At 31.1% G+C, this 23,629-nt stretch overlaps 1 protein-coding gene across 2 annotated transcripts; it reads right to left on the reverse strand.

The window, feature by feature from the left end:
• Positions 1 to 1,645: 1,645 nt before the first annotated feature.
• Positions 1,646 to 8,679, reverse strand: LOC100799618 (serine carboxypeptidase-like 25). 2 transcript variants are annotated; one of them, XM_006585716.3, is made up of 9 exons: positions 8,520 to 8,679; positions 8,153 to 8,442; positions 6,248 to 6,451; positions 5,390 to 5,565; positions 4,466 to 4,762; positions 3,812 to 3,942; positions 3,592 to 3,687; positions 3,073 to 3,178; positions 1,646 to 2,006 (listed from the first exon to the last, which is right to left on the reverse strand). In XM_006585716.3, the coding sequence occupies exons 2-9, from the start codon at positions 8,412 to 8,414 to the stop codon at positions 1,863 to 1,865; spliced, it is 1,416 nt and encodes a 471-aa protein (XP_006585779.1). In that variant the 5' UTR covers positions 8,415 to 8,442; positions 8,520 to 8,679; the 3' UTR covers positions 1,646 to 1,862. The 2 variants fall into 2 exon arrangements, with proteins under 2 accessions (XP_006585779.1, XP_006585780.1); XM_006585717.4 differs by having other exon boundaries at positions 8,153 to 8,439; positions 8,520 to 8,600.
• Positions 8,680 to 23,629: the final 14,950 nt, after the last annotated feature.

The raw sequence follows: 23,629 nt of genomic DNA on the forward strand, positions 1-23,629 counted from the left end.
AATGCTAAGGTTTTTAACCTAAAATTTTTAAAAAAAGACAAATAATATATTTTAAAACATAAAATACTAAAATTAAACTTTTAAAACTTAATACAATAAGATAAAACAACTGGAAAAACATAATAACTAAAAGTCACATTAAATCAATAAATAATAAATAAAACAATAGCTTTAGAAGCACCTTTCTAGATTCTTGACATAATTTCTATACAATGCATTGAAGCAATAGAATTCGAAAGTTGACCCGACATTTATGGTATAAATTTTACATTATCTTTTATAGTCAAAGTGAGTACGAACAAGAAACGTAAAAAGGATCTAGCTGCCAAAGATTGAATGGAAACTTTATACGAGTAGCATAAAGTTAAAACGTGTGGCACTAGTGACCAATATTAGGTACCTCACTTTCGCAAAAATACGAAATGATGCAAGGAATATATTGTAAAGTCCCCCTTGTGTCAAACAAGGTATGCTAACATATTGTTTTATTATCTAAAGGCAGGTGTAGGGCCATAGTAATGTTCTGATAAGAGAACGTAGCAATAAGCAAAATATAAGAGAGAAATTATCAAATCTTTAATTGGGTGAGGTTCCCACAATATCGGAGCATTGATCCTTAATCCCATTGGTTTGAATCCCTCTTTCATCCAACTCAAAGGATGGTTGCTTATCCACGGAGCTGAATTCTACCAACAGCAATTACGACCCTCCAAACAACTCTTGATTATGTATATACTTCTTGGCAATTTTAAAATTTATTTAAATTTAAACATATTTTTATAATATGCAAAACATTCTTTGATTTATTACAATTGCAATGATGTAGTGGTAAAATTTCATGTAATTACGTTATTGTTTCCTATACTTCAGTTATATTTCGAAGAACTCATTTCGAAAGTATTTTACATTTGAAATAAACTTTTCAAAATATAATGAGAAGGGTAGAAAAAAATAGTAAAAGTGCAAGAAGCAACAACGTAGGTAAAAAAAAGAAGTTAAGATTCAAGATTTCCACTTTGTTTTGATATGAAAGTGGTGTTGTATTTATAATCTAATATATTTTTTTTTTATTTTAAGTAAAGAAATGAGGATTTTCTTCAATCATAGTTTTAGTTTTTATAAATTTTATAGTTATTTTTAGGTCAGTCTAACTTTTCAATCCACCCTTAAAGAAATTAAAGAAACTAGATTGCATTTTTCAGCTCATATCAGAAGTAGGCAAACTGGGCCAAAATAGATTGACAGGACTAGTTTTGGGGTGTTGCTAGGTGCACTCAGTATTATTGCAGTGCACCCAGCACTTAAGGTGAAATAACAAAAATATCCTTAAAGTCATTTAAGTTGATCCGTAGAAATTTTACGAATCAATTTGATCCGTAAGTTTTTTACAAATCAAGTTGATCCGTATTGTTCTATAAATGACTTATGGATCAAATTGATCCGTATCAACTTGATTCGTATGATCACTCTCACACACACCTATCACAAATAAAAAAAAATGCAGGAACAATTTTAGTATTTAAAAAAAATACTGGGTGCACAAGATATTTGATCTTCCCGTCTTATTAATGAATATAATAAAAAATATTAACCAAAAGATGCAATAAAAAGGAAAAAAGGAGAGGAAAAAAATGCACATTTGAGATTTTAGAATGGACACTTTCTTTTTCCACCAACCCGTTTTGTTAATTTGTTGACAACGAAAAATGTCATAAAATTTGTTCGGAACAATAACAAGGCAATAGAAATTAGCACCACCTCTAGGCTTTTACACTTGTTTCCCTCTTTTTTAATTTCCTTTGTCATTCTTTTTTTTTCACCTCAGTTTTCCTTTTTCTTAACACCATCTTCTATTTGGTTTTCTAGGACTTTGGAAGAGGCTTTCCTGTAAGGAATGATGTGAATAACTGAAGGGCTGCTCTTGGCTTGAATAGTGGCACTTCATGACCTGCTCCTCTCACTGTCGCGAATGTTACCCCTTCGTACACCTCTGTCCACCCTCCAACCTTCATGACCACACAAATTCCCTTAATCTTAAAAACCCAAAATTGAATTTTCCATTTCCATATACAATGTACTCTTATATTATATATAGGGGAAATTACAATTATCTCATGATGTCTTCTTAAGAGTGTTGGGTAGAAGGGAAAAAGAGAGAAATGGAAACAAAATAGGATGAGTTCTACATCTTTTACACTCTATTTAATTTAAATATTTTTTCTGTATTTTCATTTTCTATTTTTACCATCTCAACCAAACACACTCATACTCTCTTGTTTTTTTAAAAAAAAACATTCACCTCCCCTAAATATAATCAAAGGAGTGAGTGTCTCTTGACTAAATAAGTATGTCGCATTATTAAATACTGTAATACAAAGGTGAGTGTCTATTTGAAAATTAGAGAAGAGACTTATGTCAGTGTCAAAAGTAAATGTAATTTCTCCTTATATATATCCACATCTAGTACCATTTAAGGACCCTATTTTACATATAGTAATTACCTCAACATGATTGCATCTTTTTTTATGTGGCCAAGAAGTAGGTCCGCTCCACAAGGGTGAATAAAAATTAAGTAGGGGCAGGCAGCTTATGTATGATAAATCGAAGGTAGGAGTAGGATATTAGGGACTTTTACACTTTAAGCAAGTTCAACGTTTGGCATCAGGTGAAGATTGATTTTGAATCAACATAGACCAGAAATGTTTAACCACTGAAAATCAAAGGATTAATTTAAAGAGTAAGGAGTGCAAGAGTCCTATCCTATCAAGGTTGGGAGCGGGCCAATCGACAACTGCTAACCTATCAAGAGTCCTATATCATAATTAAGCTCCATTATCCATTCTAATAAAATTTCTAATTTTATGTTTATGTATATATAAAAAATTTATTTATGTGCCGAAGTGTCCGATTAGTGACTCAGTAGCTCTATTATAAACCCTAGCTAGCTAGATAGCTAATAATATAGCATTAAAACTATCCAAGACACACGGCAACAGCAACTAATCAGTGACTAACTAATACTAATATATACTTAGATATGGGAGAGGAAGAACAATTTTCAAATGCACTCACCTGGTTTTTGACATACCAAGGATACCATGGTATTTTAGTTGACAACTTAAGCTGTGCAAGGGCATATCTTGTTGCTGTGACAGGCACCACTGAGTCCACGTCCCCACTGTTATAGCCAAAAGTGTCAAACATAATTAATATGCATCTTCCCATTAATCATTGACTTGGATCCTTTCTAGCCAGCTGCACTATCTCGTGTGAGAGAAAACGAGACATGGGGAGATACTAGTAGGATTTGCTACAAAATTTAGACGCAATTCTTTACATGCTTTTCATACTGTTCTCTAATTAAAAAATTAAAATTAAGAGCTTCATTTCAATATCTTATCCCGACTTATAAGATAAACTTTTACTATGTAGATTATTAAAGTGAAATTCTAGCTTTAACTAAATTAAAGAACAATATTTACTAAAAGTCTAGAAGTATTTAAGAAATTGCATGTTTTTTTCTAGATGGTGCAGCTAGAAGAGAGAAACACAAGGGTGGAGAGCTATAAATTAATGCATTTCAAAACCAACCTGAACACCCAAACTCTTATTCCGTGAGCTATCAACTCTCTATAAATTGGAAGAACAGATACATCTGTATCATTCCAGTTCCGATTCAAAACCTCACTGCATCAAATGAAAACCAACATTATCATCAATTAATCAACTTTTTGTACATGACTCTCATAACTCATTTTGCAATTAAAACATGGGATTCAACCCTTCATACTCTACAGCAACATAAACTAACCTGCAAGCAGTCCACCTATATGGAATGCCAGTTTTGTTAGCATGGAGTGCTTTCTGAACATCAGGCCTGTTGTAGTAAATCTCGGCATACTTTTCCGTACATGGATCATAACCAGACCAATGCCTAAAAGCCTGAACATAAATAAATTTTCCATAAGCTCATATGAATTAACAAGATTATCTGTCATATACATAGCAAAAATATCATGAGAAAAATTTAATGTCAATATTCAATCTTACATAAATAACCAATATTAATTAACTTCTATCTTATATAAAACTGCCGATGTCTTCATGCATACTTATTTTTTTTAAAAACGAATACATTACTATGTCACAATATTTTATTTATATTTAAATTTGTAGGTTTCTAATATACCCTCATGTACATTTTTTATGGCGATTAAGATATTTTTTGGTAGAGAGACAAAGACTAATCCCTAAGATAGTTATTTAAGGGATTAACCTCTTTTAACCTGTTTTTCTATACATTCTTAAGAGACATGCTATTTGCAACCAATATCACACTATGATGTTGCTGTCATGTACATTTTTTTTTAATACTAAGATGTGCCTTCTTAAAAGATAAGACAAGACATAATTATAAAAATTTAATTACAGTGGCAGATAGCAGTGTTGGATGAAAATTAAATACCACATGGGGTCGGTGAGGTAACCGCATGGTGCGGCGGGTGGCAGAGCCACTACCACTACTACTACCATCAGAGTTGTTGCATGGAGGATCATAGATGTTGTACTGATCAATGTTACCAAACTCTTGATCCATGGCATAGCTATACACAGACTCACACTCATCAGATTCCTTCTGCCTGTGAAAATCACATCTACTCATTAGTTGCCGGAAAGTCTGGTCGGAGATCATAGCATGGCTCCACCAATACGTCACTGTGCCCAAGTTATCATAGTAGTTGTCTGTCACTGCATTTCCTACCTGCATTGCATTATTAATATTAACAAAACTTCACCATCAATATTCCACCCCTTCTTATAACAACATCTATATAATCTTATCTTAAAATGTCAAGATATTACATTTTAAGTTGTTAAAAGTTGTAATTTACTCTTGGGTCTTGCTAATCATTCAGTGTCCTAAGAGTATTAATTAAAGAATTAAAAGGATAAATCTTTTTGTTGAGATACATAAAGTTACACTATCCTTTGTTTTTGTCCTCTTCTATAATTTTTATATTAAAATTAATTATTTTAATTCTTTAACCAATGCTTTTAGAGATACTAGTTAACATTTGTCTTTATCTTATAAAGTCCCCGGACAAACAAATAAAGGCAAGTTAAAATATACATAAGCATTCAGAAATTAAAAGCAATTAGTATAAATTTTTTGGAAGATACAACCTCCTATGTAAGTTCACATTCTCCTATTAGACTTGTACTTCAAACAAAAATATTTATTACTACACATTTGTAATTTGATGTAATAAATATTTTTTTTCCTTTTTAAGAACCTACCACTTTTATATGCATGCTTAAAATGAATCTTATTATGTACTGAAAAAGCTGTTTATGATTATAAATGCAAAAAAGAGAGTGGAGTGTTTACCATGATTCCTTTGAGATTGATGGGGTGCTTGGTTTTTGCATTGTAGGTCATGATTTCCTTGGCTAATTGAGGAACATAATGACCTGCATAGCTCTCTCCAGTGATATAGAGCTCCCGAGTTTTGTAACGAGGGAATCGTTCTAGCCATTGGATAACAAATTCCAGAGAATCTTGAGCTGAACAGTGAATTGAACACATAAGCATACAAGTATAGGATTCATTAGTCATTAATTAGAAAAATGATTAGTTACACATGTACCTACAGCAAAAAAAAAAAAGAATGAAGAAAATGATTCCAACCATATTGCAATTGAATACATGAAAAGACATTTAAGAAAAACAACAAAAATAAATGATTTGGTAAATATCACTATTCTTTTATTGAGACAACAACATTTTGTTGCTAATTGAATCAAATGGATAAAAATAAAATTGAACTCTAGCCTCTAGGTGTTATTTTCAGCTGAATCACGTTTTGGAAGTTTCAATTACGATCACGAGAAATTTTTGTACTGAAGCGAGTGCTACAATCAAGTACAGCTTGTTTAAAGAGGTACGTGGTTGGTCAATACATAAATAATTATGTGATGAACGTGGACCACCAAAATTGGTCCATCGTTATCAATTGGTAATTATGTTTGGGGACACATATCAACTCATCATAATAATAATGTTAGAAGAAGTAATTGATTTTGGTGAACCGCGTCCATTCAGCTGCTCAATTTTATCACCAATTTTAATATGCTCATCTTTATTATTTTCCATGGCCTACCAAAAAAAATCATCACCAACAAAGATATATATGAACCGTGAAGGGTGGTGGCAATTAATGTGGATGGGAGAGTTGTGGGGCCCTACCGGTGCGGCGGTCACCGGTGTCGAGGAGGTCGGAGGAGCGGTTGGTATAGGAGAAGCCGACGCCGGCCGGAGCTTCCAAGAACAAGAGGTTGGCCACTGAGTTCCATGAGAACTTGTTTTTGTATAGACCAGAAGCTGTTTTGTTTATTCTAAATGGGCCAATCTCTTCAGATGCTCCATATGCCACTGATGAACATCCTGGACCTAATTTACCACAAAAGATTATTGCACGCTAAATTAGAAAAAATGGATTAAAAGTCAAAACCTAGTAAGATAAATAAATTGAATAAAGTATAAAGTAATGTTTAAAAAAACTTGGTTAGCCTATTTAGGGTTAAAAATATAAAATGCAATACTTTAAAAAGATAAAAAAGTAAAATATTTATTTAAAGAATATGGTAAAAGAAATTAGAAATTGTTCATTCTGAATTCTTTTAAGTGTACTTCCAAGTCAGGATGGTGATTAAGAAACAAAATGAAAAAGTTAATTTTATAGAATCTTTTCATTATAAAGTGCTATTTAATGCATTTCTACTAATCATTAGTACTAATACACTTCTAATGTAGTAATGTTCAATAAAATATTTTTAGTGATTAGTAGCGGTTGCTTAATAACAAGACCCATGTTTTTATTACTAGAAAATTTTCTTTTATACATTTCAAATATTGTTCAGTCGTTTTCAAAAAATGATTTAAAGTGAGTTTAATTAAAGTTCAACTAAATGCTTAGATAGGTAGATATAGATGTGCACTCTGCTACACACAGTATAGGGTTGTATTGATGGTGTGCCAATGCCAGCTGACAAGTTGAATAACAGAACCTTAAATAATGGCTCTGAGGCTACTTAATCATCAATGAGGCTGGTTTTTAGTTGCTTTCAGGCATTAAGTGTCATGCGTGTGTATGCGTGCGTGTATGAGAAAAGAAAATAAAAACAAGAAAAAAGGAGAGAGAAATCGAGACCAGAAATTCACTGTGGCCTTGTGCGTGTATGTTGCTTTGCACCATTCATCGTTAGTTAGGTCATCATTCCAAGCTATCCATCGCCATTTGCCAACCTACTCATGTGGGCTCTACAAACACTTTCTTTTGTTTCTTTCACGGTACAAAAATTCAATGCATTTCTACATCCAATTTATTTTTTCAATTTTTCATTTTCTCTCCCCTAATTAAATTAAATATAATGACACACTGTAATGTAAGTGTAACCCCCCCAAAAAAATCAACCACAAAACTGGCTTAATTAATTAGGCCACTTTGAAAATATAAATAAAAAATAAGCAACACGGAAAAGAATAAATGTTTTTATTCAATTTCAAGTCAAACTAATAGCGTTGCCAATAGGCGGTATTTAAGGAAAACGAAATGAAACGTCTCATTAATTAAAGATGCACAGAAAAATATTTAAGAGGTTCTAAAAAAGATAGTATGTGTACATCTTGTTGACTGGTGTATGTCGGTAGCAAAATAGTATTAGCTGTATTTTTCATCGTTTCTTAGCGTTACTAAAAGCATATGGATTAAAATGCCAAATGAGGAAAAAAAGAAATCCATATCACTAATCTAAGGCCTATACAACAGTTTATTAAAAAAAAATCGATATAACAGTGTCTTTAGGATATGTTATAGACTATTAAAAAATAATGAATTTGCATACAACTGCTCTCACTTAATCAAAATGCTAAAGTGACTATGGTATGTGAGTGAGAGAAGAAGAAATTATTAGATAGTTATGAATGATCATGTATTTATGACTTTAATTAACCTTTATGTAAGACATGTGTTAAGTTTAATTTATAAAAAAGTAAAATATTTAATTATGTGTTATGTGGAGATTAGTTGAGATCATAATGATTTTGGAGGTTATAATAATTTATGAGATAAGAGTGGTTAGAAGTTCTAACCTCCATTAAGCCAAATGACCAAAGGTTTGGTGAGAGGATTTTGGGCAGCTTCAGCGAGCCAGTAAAAGAGAGCTCTACCAGCAACCTTGTTGACAGTAACATAGCCAGAAAATTGCTTAAATGATACTTTTGGCTGACCAGGGAGTTTCAAAATCCTATCAGCAGCTTCTTCTCCTCCTTCTTTTGCTTTAGCAAACCTGGCTCCAACTAAGAACATGAGCAACAAAATCACCACTCGAGCAAAGATCTGTCTTTGCTTCATGACTTGGTGGTATTGGTGATCTTAACTACTGAAAATGAAGAAAAAAGATTATGAGTATGACCAAAGTGGTATATGGCTTAAGAGAAAAGAGAAAATATGTCTCACTTGTTGGTTGTCAATGAGAGTGAAAGGTGTTAGGCGTGAGTGTACTCTTTGGGGGATTAAATAGGAGAGAGAGCAAGAGGGATAGGGGGGAGTTATTATGAGTGTCATAAACAATTTTGGCTCTTTAGCTACAAACCAATTTTTTGTTCAAAAATACTATTTTGACCCTATTTTGTGTAGCTGCCATACTAGTTTTGGTTTCTCTTACTTTCAAAGTATGTTGATATAGAAACTGTAGAAGAAAAAAATGGCGTTTGAAAAGGTGTCAGTTGGTTACACCTAGTTGAGGTCAGGTAAGACTTTGGAGTTTCAAACTTTGAATAAAATAATTTTAAATGTGAAAAAAGAAAATTATCAATAATTTAAGCTTAATCAGGGGACTAAAAATGGTGAGAGTAAAAATATAATTAAATCATAATTTAAAGGGTCTTACTAAGATGTTAAAAATTTAAAATAGTATTATTCTTTTTCACTTCAAAATAAATATTACATTTGAAAAAATTATTCCAAAATAAATATAGCATCATATTAACTTTTCAATTTAATTAATGTATATTTTTTTCCACTAATACTTCCAATAAGTTTCATTTTAGTTTTTTAACATAATATAAATACTACTTTTTCATTTAATAAGATTAATTTTATAAAATTATTATTTATTTTCATTTATTTATTAACTTTTTTTAATCCGTGTAAAATACATATACGCGATACTTATTTTGAAAAAGAGAGGGTAATATTAATATCATTATTCTTTAAATTGACAATACAAATGCATTGGAAATCAAATTATAGTAAATAGTATGTATCAATGGCAATTCTAAATGAAAATTTTCATTTTTTATAACCTTCAAAAGTGTCTATTGGTTAGCATTGGAGTATTTAGTATATCTAAAAAAGGGGCAGAGTTTTGTTTTTCTTTGAGAAAGAAAAAAAGCCTTGTATTATGCGCAATCACATTGACCATTAGGAAAAGATTGAAAGGAGGAGTTTGTATTAAATAGCCACAAATTCAAGCTGGGATGAATGATTTTGATGGGTTCCTTAAAATCTTATATAGCTGGCTCACATGGTCATTACTCTTAGCATGACCGCGAAACTGTCGCTTTGATCCGCCATTAATTAAGCACAAGAACTTTGACTAGGCCTTCATGTTTTTTTCTTGGCTCTATCTATTCCTATTAAATCTAGTTTGCTTCAATCTGGCCTTTGTTCACAAAAGTTATAAAATATCTAATTTATCTTGTACAATTACTTATTATTGAACACATTATGATTCTTTTTTTGTCACATTGTGTTCTAGACTTTGCAGTACGTAGTTCATAATTAGAGTTTTTTGGGCTCATGATTTTGGAGGTCTCCAATTATTGTCGTCATTGTAGACGTAGATGAACAATTGGTAGCCCAAGAACATCATCAAGCATTTGCAAGTTTAAAAAAAATTCAAAAGGAAGGCTCAGTCATCAGTTTTAAATGCTCTTGCACTATTCTGCCAATTACCAATACATGCTCATAGGCCAGAGCTTATTTAAAACAACTGGATGTCATTTACATTTTCTGAATCGAAAAGTGACTTTTCATTTTACCAATTTCATCAAACATCCAATTAACTAGAATGGGGAAAAAGAAATAAGAATATTATTTTACACCATACCAACAACAACGAGTGCCAATTGTATATATCCTTAACCACAAGAGAAGGGGGAAAATAGAAGAAAAGAAATAAGTACAATGATAAAAGAAGAGAAAAATAGAAAAGCGATGAAAAAAGTGTACTAGTATAAAGTAGGTTGTGAAAAAAAAAATTGAAAGGAATAAAATTTCATTAGCATCCATAATTTATAAATATAAGAGAATAACCCAATTCAAAAACTGGTCTATTAAATGCAAGAGTCTCATATCCATAGGTTGCGAATCACATTAAATTTCGTATTTTACTACTCAAGATGAGATTCATCACTTCCTTTGAGAGTGACTACTTGATCTTAGCATGCACCTTTCCAAAACATTGTAAGCTTCTCTCACCTATCACTATAAGTATAGATAATGTAGTCTAATTTCTCAATGAAAACATTAGTAATTGTTATGACTTTGCATAAAAAGAGTCTAATTTGAAAGACTAATCCATTTTAAGAGAGAATACCATGATAAAAATATCACATTAAACTTCTTACTTTAGTTAAATGGAAGACTAACAATTTAGCTGTGATTAGAGATAGTGCTTTTTATTTAAAAATATTAAAACTAGAAGTTTACCCACTCAGGCGCTAAGGTTGTGTTAGATATGAATGAAAATAATAATATGCAAAAAAAAATATAATATTTTCTAAATATGTTCGTAACGAAATTTAATTAAAAAGATGTATCAACTTTTTTTATAAAAAAAAATACTTATTTTGTAGTAAGAGTATTACATGTCAATTATTTATAAACTTAAAGAAAATAAATCAATAAATAACGTAATTTCATGTTAAAGAAATCTTGGCGCTCCAAAGTTCATACAAACTATATCAAATAAAATATGGTGAAAAAATATTCATTAATTTAATTTTTAGATAAATAAATAAAACCTGTATTGCAATGTTACATTGTTCTAAAACATCTATAATCCTAAAATTAATAGTAATATAAAGTGGAGACCCAAACTTTTCATGCAGTATCATCATCATAACCTTATAGAGACTAATATACAAGTGTGACATTTAGCCTAAACACAAACAAGACAAACAGACGAGGAGAAAGATACATCTCATAATTAATTTAAAATATTAAAGAAGTCATAAAGATATAAGACACATTTTTATAAACAATTGCATTCCACAACACAAGCATGTTTCATCCAAATCAAACATTCCACACACAATTCACACATGAAATGCGATGCAGATTAGACATGTAGACTTGTATGCATGTGTACCATTTTGGAAAACATTATGAATGTAGTCCGATAGTTCATGTATTTGACGAATTATCACACAATGGGCAGCCCAACATTATCACTCTCACCGAGATGACACCACTGCCGACACGTTAGGGTGTTTTGACCTTGCAAGGATACTTTAACACATGTGATGAACATGAACTTAAAGGAGATTCCAAATCGTTGCACCCTAAGGTTAGAGTTATACGTCAACTCATTCATGACCTCCATAGTTAAGTTCATAAATGTCCTTCACTTCAAAACATATATGCACAATATGATGCACGATTCATAGACAATATGCACATGATTTATTTTCAAATTTCCTTAGAGATTTCTATCTCGCGGGGATAGGTTCTCCTAACATTTTTTGCAACACATACGCCTACCATGTCATATTACTTTCACATATACTTGTGGACATCATGCATTCAGTCATAATATTGATCATGGGCACATTCACTCATGTACAGAGCAATATCATCACATCACTTTATTCATCAAATCATAAGTATAAACACCATGCATCATACTACCACTCATTATGATATCAATATTACATACTCATTTTTCCTTCTACGTTACTATGTCCTTCATAGAGTACAATAATCATGTTTAGAGTTGTACTAATCCTATTAAGTTGGTTATTATCTCGTTAGAAAGATAAGACACTTATCTACAACTCTATGTTGACCTCAAAATCCTTTTCAATCATTTAGAAACCAAAAATTAGGAGATATACAAACTGACTAAATAATTTTGACAACTTAACCTTTACCCACTAAAATGAAACATCTGGAGTTATATAAATCTGTTTTGAGTGAAATCAAATCCCTTAACTAGATAATATTCAGGTATACAACTCTTATGAAGAACAAAAAGTCTAATTCTATCATTTAGTACACGTTTTGGTGTCATAAGTTAAAATTTTCTATTAGAAAATCAACATGTGCGTCCAACGTCAATTATTAAATTCAATTTCAAAAACATCAAAATGAAAAAACATCAAAACATACAACAATCAAATTCACCCAAATCATAACAAAACAAAGTGCTTTAAGGTATTCACAACCCATCCAAGAAAATAAATTTGTTATAATTATAAACCTAAGATCATACAATTTACTCGTGATTCATTACTACTCATACAAAAAAAAAAGATAACTCACTCCCCCTAACCTCAAATGAAACAATTCCTCAACAAAGAAATGGAAGATGATCTTGTGACCACTCCCAAGAATGCATTGACCCAATAGTTTCATTCACCACAATTTCAACGACAACTATTACTATGACAAAAACTTGGTTGTGGTTTAAAACACAATCTCAAGCCGTCTAAATTTTTTGAGTTTGAAAACTCAAAGGAAAATATAAAAATATTGACTGAGGGGCTCCGCGCCTAATGCTAAGCCTACTTAATTCTTTGGTGCATACAAGGCTTGTTAGTCTCCTCTATATATAGGGGAAAAAAGGGGTTCATGAAGTTATTTTGTCCAATATGAGACTTTGAACAGTTTTCATGATCAAGTAACCTACTTTGGAGTTGATTTTCTCTAAGATAGAAGTTGATTTTGATTTTTAAGGTATATGAACGAATTGTAGCTTTTTAGCAAGCTTTTCAACTGCACAAAAAATACCTCAAACGGACAATTATAACTCAAGATAAGACATGGTCTATTTAAGGTTGTCATTATAAAACTAACATTAGAATTAGACAACTTTTCAAGCATTTTAACTATAAGAAATTAACAACAACAACAACAATATACATAAAATACACACGTGTATAAGAATATATACACTATGGCAACACAAATACATGGTTAGGACAAAATCAATAATATAAAATAATAATAACAAATATTTATAAAAAATATAATAAAAGAATCTTAATAAGAGCTTTTCTTATGATCATATATTTTTAGTACTCAAAATTTGGAGTGTTAGTATGTTTACAACTTTGTTTCCTTGTTGTTCTTGCAAATATTAAACTATAATCAATCAACAAAAACGTTTTTTTTCTTCATCTTATGGAATATTCATCTTATGAAAAAATAGAAGAGAATCATAGAAGAGTTAGAAAAAATAGTAAATATAAAAAATTATGAAAAAAGTAAAGCATATTTAAATTTTACGCAGTGAAAATAATTAAGTTAAATAAATAAAAATTCCTTTCCTTCGTAGTTTTTCTTGTCTTTATTTCATGGACTTCGCAAAAAAAAAATAAAATGATACTATCAAACCGCATATGTTACCCGTTTCTGGGATTTTAAGAAGACAACAACGTTTACAATATGTTACATTTTAATACCACAGTGTTATGCATAATTTTTTTTAGAGGGATTGAAGAATCTTTTATGTTAAATTTTTATACCGCAGTGTTATGCATAAATTTTGTATCTGTTTATCTTTATTAATGAGTATTTAAAGACTTATTTAATATTTATGAGAGATGTTAAATTTGTATATACAAAAGTATATATTTACCTCAAGTATTTAAGGTGTTAAATATGTTTATAAAAAAAATACATATTTACCTCAAGTATTTAAGGTTTTAAATGTAAGATTTTTTTATTTATTTATGAAAGATGTTATACATTATACACATTTTCTTTATAAACAGTAGTCGGGTATATTTTAAAAAACAAAATTGTAAGATTAGAAGTAGTGATCTTTGTATAATAGAGCATACTCATACATATTTACATTAAAGTATTTCAGGTGCTTTTCTTTTTGTTTTTTTTTTTACAATTTTTAGAAAAAGAAAAATATCTTATCTTATAGTCGTGATATTTAATTTTTTCAGTTAAATAAACAAGCGTAAATTTCTAAAAATGTATTTGTACTACATGAACAAATTTGTATAATACTACGCAATAAAATAAATATAATTATAAAAAAATAAAATAATTTACGCATCAGAATAGTTTTATATTGTCATTTAATCATAAAACCCATCATATATAATAAATTTATTAAATTTTATAATAATTATTATATTAATAATAATTTATAATTGATTGAAAGTATAAAATTATTTTAAATTATGATTATATGTGTTGATGTGAATAGAAGTTAAGAAGTTAGTGGTAGTTTCTTGTAAATAGGAGTTATGTGGAGTAGTTATATGGAGTAGTTATGTGGATTAGTTTTAAATATATTGTAACTGCAATAGTCTATATATTGTAACTTTGTAATTGCAATAGTTGAATTTGAAGATTAAGAAAAAGAACATTCTCTCTAAAACTTGTATGTCATTGTTCTTTTTAACAATTGGTATCAGAGCTCCATTGTAGGGGCCTGATATTGAGTGCATGTGAGGAAAACAGTGAGTGTGTGAGGAAAACAGTGAGTGTGAGTCAAGAAAGAAACTGTAATTTTTCTTTCTTTTGAGTAGAACGAGTTGAGAAGAATGGCAGAAGGTGGGAGTAGCAGTTTCGTGCAGCCTGCAATTCCAAGGTTTAATGGTCATTATGATCATTGGGCAATGTTGATGGAGAATTTTCTCCGCTCCAAAGAATATTGGGATCTCATTGAGAATGGGATATTGATGGTGGCAGATGGAATAGAGCCTACGGAGGCACAATGCAAATTGATCGAGGAGCAGAAGTTGAAGGACTTAAAGGTAAAGAATTACCTTTTTCAGGCAATAGATCGTGAAGTCCTTGAAACAATCCTCAAGAGGGACACGACAAAAAATATATGGGATTCAATGAAGCAAAAATTTCAAGGTTCAACCAGGGTCAAAAGGGATCAACTGCAAGCTTTACGCAAAGATTTTGAGATTCTTCAAATGAAGGAAGGAGAAACAGTGAATGCATATTTTTCTCATACTTTAACCATAGCCAACAAAATGAAGGCTCATGGTGAAAGTATGAGTGAAACAGTCATTACTGCAAAGATTTTGAGATCAATGATCTCAAAATTTGATTATGTGGTATGCTCAATTGAAGAATCCAACAACTTAGACATGATGACTATTTATGAGTTGCAAAGTAGTCTTCTTGTTCATGAGCAGAGGATGAGAAGTCGTGGAGAAGAAGAGCAGGTTTTGAAGATCTCCCACGAAGACAAAGCAAGTAGAGGAAGAGGTAGAGGTAGAGGTAATGGTTCATTCAGAGGAGGTCGAGGAATGGGAAGGCAATCATTCAATAAAGCTGTTATTGAATGTTTCAAATGTCACAAGTTAGGACACTATCAATATGAATGTCCTGATTGGGAGAAAAATGCCAATTATGTTGAATTAGAGAAGGAAAAAGATGAAGAATTGTTATTAATGGCTTATGTTGAATTGGAGCAAGACAAAATGGAAGAAGTGTGGTTCCTTGACTCCGGTTGCAACAATCATATGACTGGAAATAAGGAGTGGTTCTCAAAACTGGATGAAAGCTTTAGCCAAACTGTAAAACTTGGCAATAATACCAGAATGGCTGTTGTGGGAAAAGGTATCATTCGTATGCAAGCGAATGGATTTACTCAGGCAATTTCTGGTGTCTATTATGTTCTTGAACTTAAGAATAATCTATTGAGCATAGGGCAACTTCAAGAAAAAGGCTTAACTATTTTGATTCAACATGGGAAGTGTAGGGTATATCATTCTGAGAAAGGATTAATTATGCAGTCAGATATGAGTGGAAATAGAATGTTTTCTATGTTGGCTACCATGATACCAAAAGCTTCTTCGTGTTTCCAAATTGTATCAGAAAATGAATCTCATATTTGGCATTGCCGGTTTGGTCACTTAGGCTATAACGGATTGAGGACACTTTTTTATAAGAAGATGGTAATTGGGTTGCCTTCGGTCAAGATTCCAAAGAAGATATGCATAGAATGTTTAACTGGAAAGCAACACAGAAACTCTATGCCTAAGAAGAGTTTATGGAGAGCATCAAACAAGTTACAACTTGTGCATGCAGACATATGCAGGCCTATTAAACCAGAATCAAATAGCAACAAGAGGTACATCCTAAGTTTTATTGATGATTTCACTCGTAAAACTTGGATTTATTTCTTACATGAAAAATCAGAAGCTTTTTCCATGTTTAAAAATTTTAAAGCTCATGTTAAAAAGGAGATTGGTGCATATATTGCTTCTTTGAGAACAGATAGAGGTGGTGAATTTACCTCAAATGAGTTTGTAGAATTTTGCAAAAATCAAGGCATTAGTAGACAATTGATTGCAGCATATACTCCTCAACAAAACGGAGTTGCAGAGAGGAAAAATAGAACGATAATGAACATGGTGCGTTCTATGTTAGTTGAGAAGCAAGTTCCTAAAATGTTTTGGCCCGAAGCTATAAAATGGAGTGTGCATATCCTCAATATATGTCCTACTGTGGCTGTGCAGAACAAAACTCCAGAAGAGGCATGGAGCAATGTGAAGCCAATGGTTGATTATTTTCGAGTTTTTGGGTGTGTAGCTCATGCACATGTCCCAGACCAGAAGAGAAGCAAATTAGATGAAAAAAGCAAGAAATGTGTTTTCTTGGGAGTAAGTGATGAATCAAAGGCATACAGATTATATGATCCAATTTCCAAGAAAATCATCATTAGCAAGGATGTGATTTTTCAAGAAGATGAATGCTGGAATTGGGGCTAAAGCAATGAAGAATGCAGATCAGATGTTTTAAAGTGGAACGATGATGGTGATGAGAATAACATGGAAGAAGGAATAGAAAACAATGAAGAAGAAGGTAACATTGAAGGAGAAGGCAGTGATGTTGATACAAGAAACTCAAGTGAAACTGCTGTTTCTTCTAGTGAATCAATTGAAAATGATTCACCAATTTTGAATGAAGGGAGGTAAGAGGACCACCATCCTCGGCAATAAACTATGTAACAGGTGAAGGTTTGTCAGATGAAGATGGTCTGAATGCTATGATAATGCTCACTGAAGATGACCCACTTACATTTGAACAAGCTGTCAAGTGTAAGAAGTGGAGGGATGCAATGATAGCAGAGATAGAGTCAATAGAAAAGAACAAGACTTGGGAGTTAACTATTCTACCGAAAGGGGTGAAGCCAATTGGAGTTAAGTGGGTTTTCAAAACCAAACTTAATGAGAAAGGAGAGGTAGACAAGTACAAAGCAAGGCTAGTGGTGAAGGGGTATGCACAATAGTATGGAGTTAATTATACTGAAGTTTTTGCTCTAGTTGCTAGACTTGACACCATTCGATTAATACTTGCTTTGGCAGCACAAAACAATTGGGATGTTTTTCAACTAGATGTAAAGAGTGCATTTCTTCACGGTGAACTCAATGAAGAAATCTTTGTGCAACAACCATTGGGATATGAGAAGAAAGGTGAAGAAGGCAAAGTTTACAAGCTAAGAAAGGCATTGTATGGCTTGAAGCAAGCACCAAGGGCGTGGTATAGCAAGATAGAGGCTTACTTTGTTCGAGAAGGCTTTGAAAGGTGTTTATGTGAACACACACTGTTCACAAAGTCGAAGGAAGTAGGTAAAATTTTAATAGTAAGTCTTTATGTTGATGATTTAATATATACTGGAAATGATAAAAGTATGTATGATGATTTTAAGAATTCCATGATGTTGGAATTTGACATGACTGATTTGGGGAGGATGAGATATTTTCTCGGGATTGAAGTAATACAAAGTTTAGATGAGATTTTTGTGTGTCAAAGAAAGTATGCTCATGAAATTCTAGGAAGGTTTGGAATGGATAAAAGCAATCCAGTGAAGAATCCTATTGTTTCAGGCACGAAATTGTCAAAGGATGAAGCAGGAACCAAAGTTGATGAAACTTTGTTCAAACAGGTAGTTGGCAGTCTGATGTACTTGACTGCAACTCGACCTGATTTGATGTATGGAGTGAGTCTTATTAGTAGATTCATGTCTTGCCCAACTGAATCTCATTGGCTTGCAGCAAAAAGAATATTAAGGTATTTGAAAGGTACAACTGAGCTTGGAATTTTCTACAAAAAGGATGGTTGCACAAATCTGGTGGCTTACACCGACAGTGATTTTGCTGGTGATTTGGATGATCGTAGGAGCACTTCTGGCTTTGCATTCTTACTTGGTTCTGGAGCAGTTTCATGGTCTTCTAAAAAACAGCCTGTAGTGACATTGTCTACTACTAAGACTGAGTACATAGCTATTGCGTTTTGTGTCTGTCAGTGTATTTGGTTGAGAAGAGTTTTAGAGAAACTTGGCCATAAGGAGAAAAATAGTACTTTGATTCAATGTGACAATAATTCTACTATACAACTATCAAAGAATTCTGTTTTTCATGGCAGAAGCAAACATATTGATATAAGGTTTCATTTTCTTAGAGATTTGACCAGAGACAAAATTGTGGAGTTGAGTTACTGTAATTCTCAAGAACAAGTTGCAGACATAATGACAAAACCTCTCAAGTTAGAACAATTCTTGAAATTACGGAGTATGCTGGGAATGGTTGATGCGTCAGTTATAAACTAAATGTTTGTTTTTCTTTTTAGTTTAAAGGAGGGAATGTTGATGTGAATAGAAGTTAGTGGTAGTTTCTTGTAAATAGGAGTTATGTGGAGTAGTTATATGGAGTAGTTATATGGAGTAATTTTAAATATATTGTATCTGCAATAGTCTATATATTGTAACTTTTTAACTGCAGTAGTTGAATTTGAAGATTAAGAAAAAGAACATTCTCTCTACAACTTGTATGTCATTGTTCTTTTTAACAATATGATCATGAAAATCTTATAAAAAATAATTGGACTATTCTTTTGAACTATTTAAGATAGAAATTACATTACATAATATGAAAATGATAAATCCTAAAATTCTATAGCTTCAATTCAGAGGAGAAGAGAACGATCATGCACACTCGCATGTTCCTTATTTTGTTAGTAGTTAAACTACAAAATATATGATCAAATAACTAATAAGACAATTTCCATTTTCGTGAAACTGGAGAATTATTATGCCTAGCAAACGAATATTGTCCTTTTTTTTTCTAATTAGAGGCAAGAAATTAAGATTAACAGAAAAAGAAAAAAGGACATTATACATTATCTACTGTGTCTCTTGACGTGCACGCGAGGGGTGGGGATTGAATTCTGAAAATGGAATGGTGTGATTGTTGTGGCCGCTAACGTGATAAATGATAATGGCTCTTTTGAATCTGTGTTGCCAAGCTGCCCTACAACTACAAGCAGGTTGGTTGGTTGCAAATGTGTGATTAACACTGAGTATGAATTGCAATTTGCTTACTTTTTTTTATCTGCTTCTAGGATTTAATAATTTCTGACTTGTTTTAATTTTAAATTTTTAGAATTGAAGTCTCATCTATTAACATAGGTATTTTTTTTAAAAGATTTGATTTGGTCTTTTTAAGAGATTAATCCAACGTAAAAATTTATATAAAAAGTTATTTTATGATTTTTTAAAAAATAAAAAAATTACCTCAGATAGTAAATAGTCTGACGAGTGTAAACTGGCATGTAAATTAGTGAGATTAAATCATTAGATATACTAATTTTTAAACTAATATAGTTTATAGGAGTTTAATTACTGTAGGTGTAAATTTTTTATATTAAAAACTAATTATAATGAATTATATATGACTATTATGGTAATTATATATGATAAGACTCAATTTTTGTAAAGATTTGATATTTTATGACTGGTTAATAATTTGCAAGAGAAATTTTTTTACAAGAACGAAAAATAAAAAAATATATTTTGAATAGTAAAATAATATTTTAAATAATAAAAAAATATTATCTAAAATATTTAAAGAAAAAAAATATTTTACAAGAAATAAAATAAAAAAGTTACAAAAACGAAAATAAAAATACTACATTTTAAGAATGAAAAATGTATTTAATTTTTATATTTTTAGAGAAAAAATTAGTTTTATCTTATTATTTAATTACAAATCACCACATAAAAAATTATCATAATATTTATCTTAAAAATTATATAATAATAAATTATAATTAAATGATAATATAAATTAATTTATATTAATATAATTATTAAGCTCATATTTTATTATATAAATTTAATATCTCTAGTAAGAGTCATGCAATTACAATTGTTTTTTTTTTGAGGGACAGACAGAGCAAGTAGGGGATGAAAAGCAAGTGGATGGAGTAATTGGAACTTGAGCTTTGTATAGGGACATAGTTAGACACCATAATCAACCTCGCTCGCTCGTACCTAAATTCAAAGGCATTGATTGAAGACTCAGTAGGCTATTTGTTGTCACTGTCACGTCTCATGGTCAATGGCTCAATGCTCATCTTCTCCCTCCCTCAAGACCCGCACGGAACTTGATTTATGGCCCTTCCACCCATTTTTAAATCTCATGTGAAATCAATTCCTCCACTCAAATTATGAAGTATATAGTCTGACAAGTGACAACTTATTTATTAATTTAATATAAATAAGCTATCATACATCTTATCCTAACTATAAGTTGACATCTTCTGAAATTTAATACCATGCCAGGTGTTATCATAAGGAACCGAAGTCAACCTTAGTCATATATGCTAATTATCATACATCTTATCACAACTAATTCAATCACAAGCTGTTAGATATATAAAAGTAGAAATGATAGAGTATATATGTATTAAGATTTTTTATTTTTAATAATGATGACATATTAAGTTAATACTTACAAGACAAGCCTTTGCTTTCTGAAATTTATTTTTACGTATATTTGGATTTAGATAACTTTGCACGGTGCTATAACTTGTCACTGAATTTGTGCTGTTTGTATATATGTATCTCTTGCCTCATACGTTTCCATGTTACTTTACCGAGTATCCGCTCAAAAAGTTTTGATGTGTTATGGTTCTGACTTCTGAATGAGAAAGTTCTGAAAGTAGTACCATCAGATTGTACAGTAATTATGCTACACACGTGTCCTTTGAAGTGGGTCAGTCTCGTGAGCGCAATGGACTAGCTTGTAGCTTCAACTGAGATTATTATGCTATCAGATTGTCATTTGTTATATATTTTAATTTTTAAATAATGTCACTCTATTTAAATTTGGTGTAAACTAATAGTAAAAAATAATAAATAACTTTTGCAAAGTAAAAAGTTATTTAAAAAAACAGAAAGCTAAAGCACCTGATCATATCCTGCAAAATTCAGACTAATATGTAAATTTACCCATTATTATCATCCAATAATACAATGAATAATGGATCGTTAATTAGTAGGCGTTGCTCCCTTTTCTAACCCAAAAAATTCAAAGTTGTTTGCATGTGTTTTCTTTTAATTAAGAAACATATTTAATTAAAAATATGCTTAAAATTATAGTTTTTTTTTTAATTTTTAAACTAATAAAAAATCTAATTTTATATTAAGCTAAAAAAATCTTCTTAATTAGAAAACCTAAAAAATTCGAAATTATAAAAATATTTATATAACATAAAAAAAGCCATCATTAGTTAATAATAGTATATAGGTGCCGAGTAATAATGAGTTTTTGAGTGATTATGTATTCTGTGTTCCTTGAAATTTTTAGTTTTCTTAAAAGATGACTTCTCACTTATATATTTTTATATGAAACTAGTTTTTTTCGATAAGTTTTAACTGATGATTTAAAAAATCAATGTTCAAATCACTGTTCAACAAGGGAAAAAAGCAAAATCAAATACTATATAAGTGTGTTTGTACAACCTTTGTCTGAACGTAGCACGGCACGTGCATGGTTACAGAAAGTTTTTGCAGCTGAGATTAAACTTAACAAGCATGAATCCCAAGCACGAACCAGACACCAGACAAATTTTTTACCTTCTCATCGTTCATTCGCGATGGGAAAGGTATTTGGTCATAGACAAAAAACAATGATGATTAATTAGTTGTCTTAGTCACGTGATCAAACACATAACGGTAGAAAAAGGGAAGTAGCTACTTGGTTCTCACGGGCCACGGAGTAAAAATTCTAGTAAAACTTAATAGAAATCACAGTTTACTTCTAGTACTATTAGCTTAGAACAAAAAGAATTCTAGTACTATTAAAAAAATTCTGTTGGTTAAAGTTCACACACTATTAACTTGAACAAAAAAACAAACTTAAAAAATTTACTGTAAGTTGAAAAAAAAATTCTTCGGTGAATATTTTGACATATTTTGAGTACGTTGTGGAATTTGAGTTCGAGGTTGTAGAGGTGACAGATATGCCTGTCTGGGTAATTATAAGGTAGCAGAAGGCTTTGATAATTTGATTCTTTTGGTTAGAAACAAAGTTAGGGTACTAGAAATCAATTTTATGCCTGAGAAGGCTTTTATATATTTCACATGTGGTCATGGCCACTTAATGTGATGAAAGTTTAGTGAATGTGGCTAGGGATGAAAAATACTTATACAACAGTGGAAAGTGTGGAGTATGTGCTGAGGAGTGGAGTGATGTGGGCTTAGTACAGTGCAGTAAGGTGAAAGACAAACAGTATTGCCTCTGCTGGGACCTCTCTGGCCTGCAGAGTTAGTGTTGTGTGAAATAGTTTGGTGAACAAAAAGTTTTTTTTTTCTTGCTAGATAATTGTGTTCTATACACAGTTTATTTGATGACAGAATTTTTTTCTCTGCTGGAGTATTTGATGACATACTTTAAGCTAATTTATAATTTTTTAAAATTAATTATTTGAAGTTTCCTCTTTAATAACTTTTTAGCATTTTCCAATTAATTATTTTGTTTGAGTTGTTATTTTCAGTAGCTCAATACCGACTCGAGGAGTCCAATGAACTACATGAGCAGGTGGAGTTTTTCCTATAAATTTTTTGAATCGGACGTTGCTTTTTAAGAATGCAGCCAATTTAAGTGGCATATACAATTATTATTAGATTTTAGATGCTTGTCGAATGAGTGTAACTTTGTTGGCATCATATCTTAGTTTGTTGGGGAGAACATCTGTTCTATTATCTCAACATATACTGATATAGAGTGAGACGATAAATTTTAAATGTAATTTAATCTTGAACAGATGATTAATCTCAGACGGTTTAAAGAGTCGAAAATTATAAAAATATATTATAATTCCATTAAGAATTTAAATATCCTAATAGTTAAAAAATTTTAAATCCTTTTACAGAGTCAAAATATTATAGTTTTTCGCATATCAAAATGTTAAATCAGTTTGGACTTTTTCGCATTTGAGTCTTTTGGGTCCACAAACTAAATTTGGGTTGATGTGCCTTGGGCACCTCTGCTTTTAAGGAACACCCCAATAAAAAG

Source organism: Glycine max, chromosome 8 (genome assembly GCF_000004515.6).
Source record: "Glycine max cultivar Williams 82 chromosome 8, Glycine_max_v4.0, whole genome shotgun sequence".
Taxonomy (NCBI): Eukaryota; Viridiplantae; Streptophyta; class Magnoliopsida; order Fabales; family Fabaceae; genus Glycine; species Glycine max.